Below are 15686 nucleotides of genomic sequence, written 5' to 3'. Positions count from 1 at the left end.
GAATGGCCTACAGTACATTCTCTGTTAGAAAGTCAGAAAAGCAGCCTCTGATTATTGTCCGTGAAGTTTGTGATGCTTGTGCTTACATTTACATTGATAACTAGGAGATTTTGTTAGCTGGGTGAGTTCACTTCTTGTCCAAACTAGCATCAGACTTCTCTTTTAGAGGATGATGCAGGATACACGTGCAAAATCTGCAATCTATTATTGGCATTGTAGAACGAAATTGAACAGGTGTGGTGTGAAAATTAACAGATGGAAATCCACTGAAGGGGCACAATGTTGTCACTCAAATCCTTTCACGCCAGTTGTGTTAGCTGAAACCAATCAGATTGCAATCTCCTCCAGACTACGTGCAGATTGAGACTGCTTTATTTCCAGCTGTTCCTGCAGAGCTCTTTACCACTGGATACGAGAATGCCTGATTAGATAACTCTGTTCCTCCAGGGCCTCTTTTACATAGTTTAGAATGTTTTGATGTTCAAATACAAGCATTTTTTGAAGTATAAAAATTTTCTCATGAGACATTATTCTAGACATTTTGAGGCAAGACATATTGAGAGATATCTTGCAGCAGTGTCTTAATACAAAAATAAAAATGTGAAAAATAAATATGGTATGGATGTCAACTAAAAATATCAAACAAAATGTAAAATATACATATAACATACTGTAATTATATAATATAAATAATATTTTTTCCTTTCCACATGTATTTTTCAAGTATGATATTTCATGTTTTTAAAGATAGGTATTAGATAAATAATTGGAATAATAACACTTTATTGAAGAAAATCCAAATTCTCCATGATTTAAAAAAACAAACAAACAAAAAAAAACAATACTATTATTAATAACAACGTAACACTAAATATGATCAGTATATAACATATATATGAGAATAAAGAAACAAACAAATAAACAAACAAGTAAATAAATAAAAAGGGATTGATTGGATGGATGGATGGATGGATGGATGGATGGATTGATGGATTGATTGTCTTATCGATTTGGTGGGCATTTTGTTACTTCAAACAAAACACACCTGAGAACTGCAGAGCAAAGCCTTGCTTGCTGGTGAAAAAGTCAGTAGTGAACTGCAGGCTGATAGAGTTGAAGGTGCTATGGAGGTCCAGAGGCAGTGTGGAGCCGCTCAACTCTTTGAGAAGTACACCACCATCCTGAGGCCCATCCCAGATCCGCAACACATCATGCACCTCCTCCGTGTGGAAAACCAGAAAGTGCAGCCTGAACACACACACCCACACATACACCAACACGTACGCACGTACAAACAGAAAAAGATCAGAGACAGTTACTGAAATGCGCAACTATCATCTATCAGCAGCTAAAGTGTGATTGCGCTGACAGAATGGGGATTGCATCCTTGTTGAAATGACTATGTACACAGATTTAGTTCTCTGCTAAGACGCTTTCGGAACCTGCTTTCCTGGATGTTTTATTGCTACACAGATGATGGTACATAGATGATAACGCCAGCTATGGAACAGCTGGACTCTGAAAGTGACACTTGATCCACTAGGTAAATAGAAAGAGAGAGATTGATGCAGAGGCTGAAGAGAGGTTTCAGTGACAGATGGCAAATGTAAACACAAGGCTGAAATAAATAAAGTGCTGCCAGTGCACAGGAGTCAGAGGAGGCAGCTGCTGCTGGTGATGAACCTCAGGTGTAAAGAAAGAGAAAGAGGGAGAGAGAGAGAGGGGAAGAATTTTATAATTGAGGCATGTGATTGGAACACAGACCCACATGAAATTTGAGTCAGTTATTTGTGCTAACTGGAGAGTACACAAAGTGTAAGAATATGTAAATTATTAGTAATGTATAGATGGGTGACCCATATAGATAGTGGGTGACTGGTGTTTTACACATATATCACTTCAGCTAATGAGAAGGGACTGCTTTGCTACAATGTAATGCTCAGTGTCATTATCGCTGAATGCACGGGTAACTGAAAATCTGACCACCACTGTGTGAAAGTGCGCATTCAGTGTTGTAGATATAAAAACCTATAAGGAAAAAGCTGAACATGGCAGAAGAGCTACACCCTACAGTATGGTTAAACGTTTGTGGACACCTGACCATTACACCCATATGTGCTTATTGAACATCCCATTCCAGACTATTCCCCCTTTGCTGTGATGATAACCTCCATTCTTCTGGGAAGGATTTCCACAAGATTTTGGAGCGTATCTGTGGGGATTTGCCCATTCAGCCACAAAATCATTAGAGACATCAGGCATTGATGTCAGGTGAGGATGCCTGGAGTGCAGTCAGCATACCAGTTTATCCCAAAAGTGTTCAGTCAGGTTGAGGTCAGGGCTAGATGAAGACCACTCGAGTTCTTCCACTTGAACCTTGGCAAACCATGTCTTCATGGACCTCACTTTGTTTGCAGGATCACTGTCATGCTGGAACAGGTTTGAGCCGATTAGTTCCAGTGAAAGGAAATTGTAATGCCACAGCATACAAAGGCATTCTAGACAATTGTGTGCTTCCAACTTTGTGACAAATGTCTGGGGAAGAACCACATATGCGTGTGATGGTCAGGTGTCCACAAACATTTGGTCATATAGTGTATGAATATTATAATCATAGATTGATATCAGTAATATTATCTCTCTTGCATAATAAAAACAGATTTTAGTGGTGGTGTAAAAACTAATGACTAATCTGTATGATATTTTCTTAAAACATGATTGCTCTCAGTATTCTTTTTATTCATTTACTACTGCACTTTCTTTTTCCTATAGCTTTCAATGGTGGGACAAGTGAATGTAGGGTGCTGTGGTGGCCACAGGTATGCTGCTTATCAGCTTTGAATAAAATGGGACCAATATTTTTGTGTGTTTGTGTTTGTGTCTGACATAGAGAGAGAAAAAAGGACAGAGAGAGAGAGAGAGAGAGAGAGAGAGAGAGAGAGAGAGAGAGAGAGCGAGCGAGCGAGGGAACAACTGATAAAAGAACCTGCTTAAACAAGTCGGTATGAAAGGAAAAAACTACCTTCTGCTTCATCTCCACTGAGCCCAAAAGAGTTCCCTTGCTATTGCATTTTACTTTTTTCTACATTTTTCAGACAAAAAAAAAAAAATGTGATCAACACTGACAAGAAAGTTGCTCTACCAACTAACAAAAAGCCCAATATACTTGAGAACTTATTCAGTATCACATTTTTAAAATTGTGCAACGAGGTGTGACTTTGCTTCCAAGTGTTTTCCTGTGTTTAAGAAATTAAATAACTTTGAGAGAGCTGCCAGAAGAAGCAATTCAGAAAAAAATACATTGAGGTAAGGTTAGTAAGGCAATAACACTATAATGAAGATGAAGAGCTGCAGCAAATGAATACAAACGACACAGCCACATTGTTTTGCTAGAACTTGATACAAAGGAATTACTGAGTTTAAGTGTGCCCCTAATACTAGTGCTGTGCAAAGGTCTCAATTCTTTAACACTATTGCAACTGGTGTCCATTTTTTTTTTTTTTTGTTATTAAGGGCATTTTCAAACCTGTAGATCTGTGCTTTGTTCTGAAACAGGGACTTAAATTGTTATGTTGCATTTTCACCTTGGCTCTATTCGCATTCACAAGGCAACATTTCAAGGCATACCTAAATGTGTTTATGCATGTGTCCTCTCATTGGTCAGAGTGCGCCTGTTTATGCTCCAGGGTTCCACTCATAGCGGTCATCCATCAAGATGGACAGACAGCAGCTTCAAGAGCTTACTGTGGCTTTCTTTTTAGCTGTAGTTATAATCATTTATGTAATGTATAAGATCCACAGAGCGATTAAAGCCCATCTCTTTGAGATGCTCACTAAACACTTTGTAAGCCTCAATGTTTTCATGCCTTTCTAAAAGTTTTTCAGAAATATGTTCATTAGACTAAATTTCAATGAAGCCATTAACAAAGAAAACTCACTTTTTAGGTAACAGTTTCCAGCATGCATTGCTATACAGATTGGTTTGTTGTCTGTTGGGTCGGATTGCTTTATCACCACAAGCGAACCATTTCAGAGTTCGATTGCAATCATGTCGAGACCACCTTTTTCAGCTGGTCTCAGACTGATTGTTTTGGTGTGGATTCGAGTGTGATTGCCATGTTCATATATGTCTAAGCTAACTAAACCATGGTAGAAAACACACCAGGTTCCGAAACAAAGCTCCAACCAAGCCAGGTGTGAAAACACCCTGCTGGCATGAAGAGTAGAGCATCAGGAGGAGGACAAAAAAAATGTCCTTCTCCCCAGGTGCAAAATTAGTCAACACAGTGTGATTAGTGTGTTATTGATAGTCATTTCAATATATTTTGCTGACAGATTGGTTGGTTATAAAGTCCAGCATGTGAGCTGAATGAGCACATCTGAGCTCTTGGGCCCACTTTAGCCACATGACCCAATCTGTAACCTCATCAGGATCTCACAGCTCAGCCCTCTACTAAGAGATCCCATGAGACCTAGGAGAGCAGGTATTTACTTAGAGACCTCCATCACAGTGCATGTGTCTTCTGTGTGTGTGTGTGTGTTACAATTCAGCATGTACTTTCCCCACTTAACTCTGATGTATATCTAGGCATTTGTTACACAACCCGTAAGACAACAACAAGATGCAAGTGCATTCAAGTACAAAAAACTTTGGAAAGCACGGCGAGACAGAATGAATGAAAGATGACATGAAGCTCCATTTCTTCTAGCAGTAAGCATTAAGTCCTTGTGTGGAAACACTCTGCCCATCTCGCCAGCGGTCACGTTTATCAGCAGATCAGGCACATACAGCTCATCTCTGGCGAGATTCAGACAGCCTGAATCTCATCTCTACTGTCTAACCCTGTGGGTCTGTGCTCAGAGAGACAGCAGACAAAACAGCTGTGCTGACACACATCCTGATACCAGTGCTCTGAGGACACGAGAACAGGCAAGAGAAGAGGAGAGTGTGATAAATAAAAGTAGATTAGGAGAGAAGAGAATAGGAGAGGAGAGAACAGAACCAAAAAAGTAAGAAGAGAACAGAAGAAAAAAATAATAATAAAAGGAGAGAGAAAACACAAAGAGAAGACAAGAGAAAAAGAGAGAAAATTAGAAATAAGAAAATACAAAAAGGAGAGAAGAGAAGAGAAAATGAGAGAAAATTAGAAAGACTATGCAGAAAAGGAGAGAAGATAAGTGAACATAAGAGAAGAAAATACAAAAAAGGAGAGAAGAGAAGAGGAGGAGATGAGAGAGAACAAAAGAAAAAAGAGAGAAGATAATTGAAAAGAGAAGAACATGTATAAAGGAGAAAAGAAAAAGAGAAGAGAACAGAAAATAAGAGAAAAAGGAGAGAGGAAAGCAGAGAAGAAAATATAAAAAGTCCAGAAGATAACAAAGAGAATCAAGAATAGAAGATAAGAGAAGAAGAAGAAGAAGAAGAAGAAGAAGAAGAAGAAGAGGAAGAAGAAGAAAAAGAAGAAAAGAAGAGGACTGAAGGTAACAGAAGAGGACAGAAAAGAACAGAAGAGAACAGAAGGTGAATGAGATTTGCTTCACAACTGCTGATGAGCCTCTGGATCCTCTGAGCTCTGACTTGGGTGTGCAAAGCCAGTTTCGGTACAGCAGCTTTACCAACTTTGTAATCCTACGCGCCTGAGACACACTAGAGCTCAGCCTTGTGTGATAGATACTGTCAGTCAGAAGTGGCTCTTGGAAGTAATTATCGCCTTTGTGAAACACAGTTGGATCAAGGGTGGAGATGAGCCTGTGATGAGAAGATGAAAGAGGGATGAAAGGTGTTCTTCTCCTCCCATAAGCCTTGGAGTGTGTTGCATCCTCTTAGTGTAACACACTGTCCTAATCCTACCATTAAATACACACAACACCTCCTTATTCATGCTCTTACTCCTTCACCAACTTCACAATTATAAAGGGACATGTCCATTTCTGTGCATTACAAGAAAAAAGGTTCCTACTGTAACGTTGTCTTTTTATATCATAGTTACTTCCCAGTGCTGTCATCTTTGTACTGCTGAGCCAAGTCCTGCCCTTCTCTGTGTGCCGTGTCTGTTACTGCCCCTCTCTCACTCACATACACCTCAGTGCTGTCTTATTAGAGGCCTTAAATTAGTGTTTGAGCTGTCCCATTCCTAATGCATTGCAAATGATCTTGAATAATTGATCGTGCAAGATGGGATCAAAAGAACGTATGCATACCTTACAGTAAGGAAATTAGATATTCATGTAACCACATATACACCCAAACACACACACACACACGCGCATAAACACAAAGGCCACTAATGCATTTTTTCTGTTAAGAAAATGTCATATACTATATGGCCGAATGTCTGTGGACATCTGACCATCAAACCCATATGTGGTTATTCCCCAAACTGTTCCCACAAAGATGGAAGAACACAATTGTATAGGGTGTCTTTGTATGCTGCAGCATTACAGTTTCCCTTCAATGGAACTGAGACCCTAACTGTTCCAGCATGACAATGCCCCTGCACACAAAGCCAGGTCCATGAAGACATGGCTTGCCAAGGTTGGTGTGGAAGAACTTGAGTGGTCTTCACCTAGCCCTGACCACAACCCCACCGAACACCTATGGAAGGAACTGGAATTCTGACTGTGCCCCAGTCCTCCTTGCCCAACATCAATGCCTGACACTCCAAAATTTGGTGGAAAGTCTTTCCAGAAGAGTAGAGGTACAGCAAAAGGGTGATTAAATCTGGAATGGGGTCTTCAAAATGCACACATGGTCGTGATGGTCAGGTGTCCATAAATTTATGGCAATATATTAATCCATCGATCCATCAATTTTCCATACTGTTTATCCTACACAGGGTCATGGGGAGCCTGGACGCTATCCCAAGAAACTTGTGGCACAAGGCAGGGGACACCCTGGACAGGGCGCCAACCCATTGCAGGGCACACAACCATTCACACGATCCGGAAAATTTGGAAATGCCAATCAGCCTACAACGTGTCTTTGGACTGGGGGAGGAAACCAGAGTACCCAGGGGAAACCCCCAAATCATGGGGAGAACATACAAACTCCAAGCACACAGGGAGGAAGCAGGATTTGAACCCCAAACCCTGGAGGTTCGAGGCAAACATGCCAACAACTAAGCCACCATGTCCCCCATATATTAATCCATTCAGAGATATGAATGCAGATAAGGAGTTATCTGCAGCTCAGAAAGAAGGTGAGAAAAAGGGGGGAAGAGAGGGAGAGGAAAATAATGTCCTTCTTTCCTGTTAATTAGTCACTGTTAATTACCCTACAGTATGGACTAAAACTCCTTCAAACAAAAATGCCAAACAACAAAAACAAATCCGTCTGGAAATGCAGCCATAATCTTTTCTTTGTCTTTTCAACTCACACTGCACACAACAGAATTCATATTAAAAGCTTTCTCACTATGAGTAAATGTATCAAATTAACTGTACATAAAATGTATTAGACCATCAGATTATTATAAGCATGTGTAACAATAGTATACTATTAAATATAATCGATTAGTTTGATGAAACATGCTTAGTGCTTGAAAAAATGCATGTGTTAAAAACCAGTGTTTATAAAACTTCAGTGGACTTTTAATTCCACTACTACAGTGTGCAATTGCCTTGTATTTAACCACACATAAAACAAAAACAAAGACATGAGAGAGACAAAACCGGCTGTGTTATAAAGATAACAGCTAAGGGCTTGTGGCCTTTTTTGGTTTTGTTAAGAGTGCAAACAAAATAGGCTTTAAAAAGTTGTGATCAGCTGCTAGGAAGAAAAAAAAAACAAAAAAAAAACAGTGTCTGTCTTTCGAGTGCTCATGCTGTGAAAATGACCAAAACACATATTTCTATACAGATTCTACCAGCAAATAAAAAACAATGAGGTTTTTTTTTTTTTTTTTTTTTTTTACGGTTAAGCGAACATGGTGCAACGAAAGGCTAAAAGACTGCTGGAGATAAAGGGAAGAAATTCTGATTTGTTCACTTTTCTTTTGGTGCTTATATGATTTTATTTATTTATTTATTTATTTATTTATTTTACAGTTCTTTGCAATCAAATCCAGTAAATGGTTAACAGTCAACATTGACTCAATTAGGTTAAATATACATATAAAACATGCATGCTGTTTATGAAAAGTGGTCTATTACTTAATTTGTTAATTTCCTTAATGATAATATTAGTGTTTTTTTTTTCCTTCTCTTTCCTACAGTAGCCAAGTCCATGGGTGTTCTAGAGCTTCAGCAACCAGAATATCTCATTAGTAGTAGTAGTAGTAGTAGTAATGATAATAATAATAATAATAATAATAATAATAATAATAATAATAAAATTAAGCCAATTTAAGAAAACATTAATACTGTATGTTTTACCAAAAGAACATGCTAGGACTATGTCAGGTAAATGAGGAGGCAGGTCAACATAGCAGTAAGTACAGTCAGTCTGCTTAAAGATGTCTTAAACCTTTTTAATTTAGTGCTTCACTCATGATTTGATCAGGTTTTTCAATAGTTACACACCATAAGGAAATGGTCATAAGCCTTATCACTACAGTTTGTAATACCAGCTGTCAAAGTGTCCATGATGCTCCTATAGTGTCACAATTTGACCATGTAAAGGGTTACCACACATACACTAAAAACAAATATATGGTTGTTTCTAATATCTTTATTACACATATTTGTTCCTGACTGCAATTCCTGAAGCACTCAGGTAGTTAAGTTAAAGAATGGCAAGTGAGATGGGTTTCTGGAGTATTTGTCTCTCCTATGTCACACTATTAAAAAAATCAGAGGGTCTTATTTAGAAGCATGAAAAATGTAAGCTATTTTTTTTTTATCAGCAAGTGTTTCAAAACAGACAGAACAAACATAACCTGGAAGGTTCACTGTTTCTTTAGTCTGTCTACAACATTCATAAAAAGTACAAAACTGTAATCACCAGTGAAAGGGATGACTACAATAAAAAAAACAGGGTGCTTAAGACTTTTGCACAGTTCTGTGGGATTCCCCTGTGCCTGAAATAGATCAATGTGTGTGAGCCTGCAGGGGAAAAAACCCCCAAAAAAACTTCTAATACAATGCAGCAAATCTAAATTCATTTAAGCACTTTGTTTTGTTCTGCTTACACATTATTGTATATCTATGATAACAAGATATTGATCTTGTTCTGGAGATGCTACTTCATCCGTATCTAGTCACAACAAAGTGCTTGGAGTTTCACGTCATCTAAAACCCATGAGAAATGACTGCTGCTACATAACAAAAAGAGAGGAAATACAAGGTGAGGTAACCTTCATCATTTTGTTTGTCACCTTCGATTTTTCTTCCAGTTTAGTGCCACATTTAACAAGCATCTGGACAAAGTACAAGGTACTCTTATTGATATGAAAATGTTACTGATGTTTTAAAGAGCAGAAACAAAAAAACTAAACAATAACAACAACGTGAGATGATTAACCCCCACCTACCTTCCTTTATGGCAGTAATTTGCTGACAAATAAAAATACAGTAGAGCTGCCTGGCTCTTTGGGATAACCTTCATCACCTTTAAGTTAAGTCTGAAGTATGCAGTCTGACTCAGAATAGAATAAAAATGAGTACTGCAGCAGGAAGGAGTCTGGGAGCAGTCCAGAGTGCAGCTGAACAGACTTCCCTGACAGAGGGAAGCGTCTGATAAACAGCACTGTTAGAGGCACGTTTCAATTAGATAGTGCCTGGCGCTGAGATTTCATGCAGAATTACACTGGCAAAACAAGCAGCAATTAAAGAGAGCGCATGTTCATTCATTAGCAGCGATTTACAGGGGAAGGGGAGAGGCCAATGTGTAGGACTGCCAAAACACTAATGCCCTCCTAACACCCCCCAGCCCTGATGACTTAGATAGCAGCCCAGAACAATACTGGCATACACACACACACACACACACACACACACACACACACACACACACACACACACACACACACACACACACAGACGGCAACCATACTGAAAGCCATCATGGTTTGAGCTTATGCATAAATCTCAGAATATCAGGCAAGCCAGCGGTGACACACTGAGACAGCTGAGACTTGTGCCAGAAAATTCCCACTGAGCTTGTTAAAGAGTTAATGGTTTGGAATTCAAGGTCAGATAAGAGATGAGAGGTAGGAACCATGAACAGCTGATAATGATGTCAAAAGGAATGGATGAGGTAATGACAGGATAGGAAATAAGCGACAGGTGGAGTGTGTGATACAGACCCAATGGTGCTTCCAGGTGGAGCCTCAATGGTCCACACACAGTGCAGGTTGTGCTCATAGGGTGCTGGGTAACCTGGAGACAGGATGCGACCTGCAGGCTCGTCCTTGATCGACCCACCACACTCAGCTAAATATGGAAAAAACAAACAAACAAACACACACACACACACACACACACACACACACACACACACACACACACGAGTTATCTCCAGATTCTTATTAAGTACAAGTACAACATTATGTACGTTATATTTCAACAACTGACTGACTGTACACAGTAATTATTCAGTGGGGTGGGTTCCCTTTGGAATCATGCTCCTGTTAAATTTGTCCTTGCTTGTTGTTTAAGCAGCTAGATATACTGCCAACTACAAGGTTTATATTAATGTGCTCATTCTAATTCATTATCATTCCTATGGGGATTGGTGTGGTGGACGCTCCACATCAAACATGACAAGCTGTCTTATTAACTTCAAAACAGTGGAAAAAAAGGGCTGGTAAGAGAATGACTGTCTGTTGCTGTTATAAGTGACTAGCTTGTTCATGGATGTTCCAAAATATTAAACATAACTCTAAATGGATAAGTTGTCTGATGAGTTTTGATCCATCCATCCATTTTCCATATAGCTTATCCTACACAGGATGATGGGGTAGTCTGGAGTCTATCCCAAAAAACTTGGGGCACAAGGCAGGGGACACCCTAGACAGGGTGCCAACTCATCACTGGACACAATCACGCACGCACAGACACGCACGCACACACTTGGGACAATTTAGAGATGCCAACCAGCCTACAACGCATGCCTTTGTACTGGGGGAGGAAACCAGAGTACCTGAAGGAAATCCCCAAAGCACCGGGAGAAAATGCAAACTCTGCACACACAGGGTGGAGGTGGGATTCAAGGCTCCAACCCCAGAGGTATGAGACAAATGTGCTAGCCACTAAGACACCATGCCCTATTATTCTTTAATCCTTATAAAAAACAACGTTGTAGTATTAGGGGGGGTTTAAGATTGCAAATTTTGCAAGATTTCAATTTTGTTTCAGATTGTATGTAAACTGAATTCCTAAACAGAACCATTTTCAAGAAGCTATCAGGCATGCTTAGTCCTACACATAACAATAGACAAGAACAAAATCCTTTTGCACTTCAACATCAGGGAGTTAAAATAAAACTGTCTGTAATTTGATAATGTGGGTTTTTGAGATCAGAGAGGACAGAGTGTTGCAGCCACAGGCAGAACCCAGTGCAGGAAACTCCACATATCTCTCTGAGGGAATGCAACATAGTGTACTGTATATGATGCACTGTCATGTGGCCAAGGCCAGTATAGCTTCCTGCTTTACAACAATACATTCCACATGGAGCTGAGCTTTATGAGCGATAGGCGGAATGGTGCAATCGTATATCAAGGCCAGCATTGAGACATCCCCGGGGAGGGCACATTTCCTTTGGCTAATATCACTGATAGGGTTTCAGTAATATCTCCAGTGCCAGGCCAAGCAATCCATCTTGTGGGAGGAATGGTAGTGGTGTCATACCACAAGGCACAAATCACTAGTTTGTCAGCAGGTAAGGGCTAGCTGGCACCATAGCTAGAGTTTCATGCACCAGGAAGCAGTGAGCTGCTCACAGCCCACATCTCACCCACCCTGAGGTGACACAGATCAAATATGTGCTTCCTTATAGTGTACATCCATGTAGACGCAGACGGTGGGAGGCAGGAATACACATGGCTCCTGATTAATTTGTTCATGCATTTGTTAGTGAACTGAGGTGACTCAATAACCTACACAACAACTTTAGCTTAGCAGAACGTTTTCTGAACCTTTAACAAAGGTGTAAGGGGCATAATACCATGCCAATATCTCTATCTGTGTAGTGTTTCATATATCATATATGTATTTGCATGTAAATCCAAAGTGGGTGTGGCCTAAACCGAAAAGGTTTTTCTGCCGTTTTTTAATAATTTTTTTTTTTATTATTAAATATTAAACCTACCACTACGCCCTTGAAAACACTAGAAAACATAAACAAAAGTCTGGGTAACCCTGTTCCCTATGAATGGGAATGAAACTTGCGTGAGCTTCACGCTTTGCAAAGCGCCCTCGCGTGTTACCAGTATCTACCAGTATCAGGGGCGTGGCTGGCCGAAATGGCGGCCACATAGACCCTAATAGTAGAAGGAGCCAACCTTGCAAAAAACAATCCTGTAAGAACTCTAGGCTGTAGCCATTACACAGTTTACTGGGTCTCATTGACATTCCTAACTTTTAACATGAATAATCCGGCCTAAGATATAGGGAGGCTTTGGCTAATCCAGGACAAAGTCAAGGCAGCAAGGAGCAACAGAGATGTTAGGGCTATCCAAGAGAGCTACTTTTAGGGTCAGGACTCTAAGGGCTCAAATGGGGTACTGACAGACCTTCCCGGACCACAGAAGGTCACAGGATGGTATGCGTGTCTGGAGATGGGCTTCAACCATCTGACACCACGCATAAACCTAAAAGTTAGAGGATGTTGCCCCACAGAGGCTTCATCAATCGGGGCATCAGTAAACCCTAATTATAGAAGGAGTCAACCCTGCTGGGAAACATTCCTGTAAGAACTCCAGGACTGTAGCTATTGTGCAGTTACTGAGTCTCACTGGTGTTCCTCCCACCACAATGAAAAAGGTGCCACTTGAATGCATACAATTTTCTCGTGGATGGTGGTCTAGTGTTTAACATGGTCTCTACAACCTCGATTGAGAGGCTGGAATCTATGAGCTGGTGCCCCTCAGGGGCCACACTCACAGTTTCCATAGTTCTGGCCGAGGGTGATAAATGAATCCTCTGGCTTGAAACAATAAAGCCCTGCAAACAGGAATCTCCCAGGGAGTGCCATCCAGCAGAGATATTATCTCTGAGAACCAAACTTGAGCAGGCCAATTCGGTGCTACTAGCAGAAACTGTAGTACAATCTTGGTGAGCTCTCGCTAGAGCCTGTGGGAGCAGCGCGATCCGGGGAAAGGCGGGCAGCTTGTGGTCTCCTCGGAGGTGAACATGTCCACTTCTGCTTGGCTGAACCTCCGCCATAAGGACTCACCCACTTGTGGACAGAGCCTCCAATCCCTGGGCCTCATTCCCTGCCTCAACAGGATATCTGCCCCCACATTCCGGTTGCCCGGAACGTACATTGCTCTCACTGACAAAACTCTCTCTCCACCAGAAATAGTATATAGTAATAGTATATTTCTGCCAGAAGGGGCGTGAAGGTAATCCTCCCTGGTGGTTGATACAGAAGACCACAGCTGTATTGTCTAACACATGGTGATCTTTCAACTGAGGAGAAAAATTTCAGTGCTAGGAGTACAGCCCACACTTCTAGGTGATTTATATGCAACACTAGATGAGGGCCGATGCAAAGACTGTGAGGAAGGCATCTGACATTACTGTCTTGCGATAAGAGAGACCCCTAGAGTGTGACCCGGCTAGAAACCGGGAACACCTCCAAGTTCTCAGAGCATGTAGGATTTGCCACATGGCCCTGATTACCCGACTTTCAGCCACCACGGAATGGTCTCATGTGCAATGGGCCCAATTGTATAACGTCGGCTGCTGCTGCCATAAGCCCCAACAGTCTCTCGTAGAGACTGGAGGGGATGCCCAGACCTAATTGTATCTTGCTCAATGTTGATAGGATTGCCCTACACGTGTTGGGGATAGACACACCCTTATCCTATTCGAATCCCATATAACCCCCACAAAAGTCGCTCTTGACTGAGGTGCGATGGGATAAAGATAACAAAAGAAACCTATATTGATACGCATTGTCTCCAATCACCATCCTCAGGAACTTCCAGTGACTGGGCAATGGAATATGAGTTTTTAGATCTAGCATCACAACCAAATCCTTTAACTGAACTTTCCACACTGCCAGGTGGTCATTAGTGATGTTAACATTCCACAATTTGTTGGAGGGAAAGCATCATATTTTCTTTGCCCTGTGACAGCTCGCTGACCAGAGAAAACTGAAAACTCAGGAAGACTAGGGGAGCCCTAAAGGAATACTTGGGGCTAATTGCCCTAAAAACATGATACCTCCCTCCATAGCCCCTCAGGGCCGCTTCTTTTGCCTCCTCTGCACTGATTATCATTTTTAAATCAGGCCTACTAGCAGACTGTGGCTGCCCAGTCCCCCTGGCTTTCTACGGGGGGAAGGTGGGTCGCCACACTCGCCCTCTGTGCCGCCCTCACAATTCAGCAGGTCTGCATGGTAGGCCTGCAACACTGCCAATGCATACCCACAAGCAAGAACCACTGCCGCATAGGCTTCGCCAACCAACACCAAGGTTGTCTTATACAACTGGATGGCAAGTCAGCCCCCCTGGTTTTGCTGCCATTGATGGAGAGAGGTGGCTCGCAAGCACCTCCTCCACCTTCGGTATAGCAAAATAGCCATCCCCCATGATGGCCGAATAATCCAACGTCGTGAGGTTATAAACACGGCTTTCCCCAGAAGCGTGACACTTCATGGTGCACTACCTGGAAAAAAGGGGACTTCTCTGCAGTGTTAGGGAGTGCTTTCCCACTTGCACAGTTTTTATACTTGCTTTTACCAGTCTTCAACAATGGGTTAGTTCTACATCCCTAAATATAAACAAACTAGTAGCCTAGTAAGTATAACAATAGTGTGTCTCCAATGCATATTTGTATTTGTTTAGAACTCATTACCTGTTCATTCAAAATTATTTATTTCAAATTCTGAATGAACAGGTAATGGGTTCTAAACAAATTAATTATTTGTAATTAGTTACATCCTTAGATAGCACTAGTTAGTTGTGTTAGTTAGTGGTTAGTTTGTGTCTGTCTGGGGACATGTGAGCAACATACTAATAACACCTTACAGCAAATACTTTTAACAGTAGAAGAGTTTTTTTTAACATTGTAGGAATGTTCCATATGGAACATTACAGTCTGAAGCTGGAATTTCACTGTACAGCACCTAAAGGTGCAGCTTGTCACACTGCTCCACCTTCCAAAGTTAAATGCCAACGATGCCACTAGTCTACTCAGTCTGAAAATGTTGAGAAGCAACTGTGCTTCTAATATTCTGAAGGAAAAAAAAAGGAGGACACTGTTGCCACTGGTCAATTACCGTTGTTTCAATTACCTGGGTGTTTTCATTATCTTTATGTTCCTATCTATTTGTTGGATTTAAACTGTTGTGACAAACCAATCACTTGATGTGTTTAGACAAAAGCACACAAATATGGTTACTGAGCAATCACATTAATCCAGCAATATGATAGCAGTAGTTCCGTTGTAACATGAACAATAGGTAAATATTAATGAGCTATAAATTATTTAATGCAAGTGGAAACAGGAACTAACTTGTCTCTTGGACATTCTGCACCGTTAAATCTCACTGTAAATTGTTAAAATGCCTGATGTTT

The 15686-nt window shown here is 40.9% G+C and overlaps 1 protein-coding gene across 1 annotated transcript in view; it reads right to left on the bottom strand.

The window, feature by feature from the left end:
- The window catches only part of csmd2 (CUB and Sushi multiple domains 2), a 363835-nt gene that overhangs the window by 99784 nt on the left and 248365 nt on the right, over nt 1-15686 (bottom strand). The window contains exons 25-26 of the mRNA XM_017453975.3: nt 10245-10371; nt 1046-1248 (exon numbers count right to left, since the gene is read on the bottom strand). Of these exons, the coding sequence (XP_017309464.2) occupies nt 1046-1248; nt 10245-10371 (330 nt within the window). The remainder of the gene's footprint in view (nt 1-1045; nt 1249-10244; nt 10372-15686) is intronic.

This window comes from Ictalurus punctatus, chromosome 24 (assembly GCF_001660625.3).
Source record: "Ictalurus punctatus breed USDA103 chromosome 24, Coco_2.0, whole genome shotgun sequence".
NCBI classification, from domain to species: Eukaryota; Metazoa; Chordata; class Actinopteri; order Siluriformes; family Ictaluridae; genus Ictalurus; species Ictalurus punctatus.
Note: the sequence above shows the minus strand (reverse complement) of the source record. Positions and strands in the feature narration are given on the sequence as shown.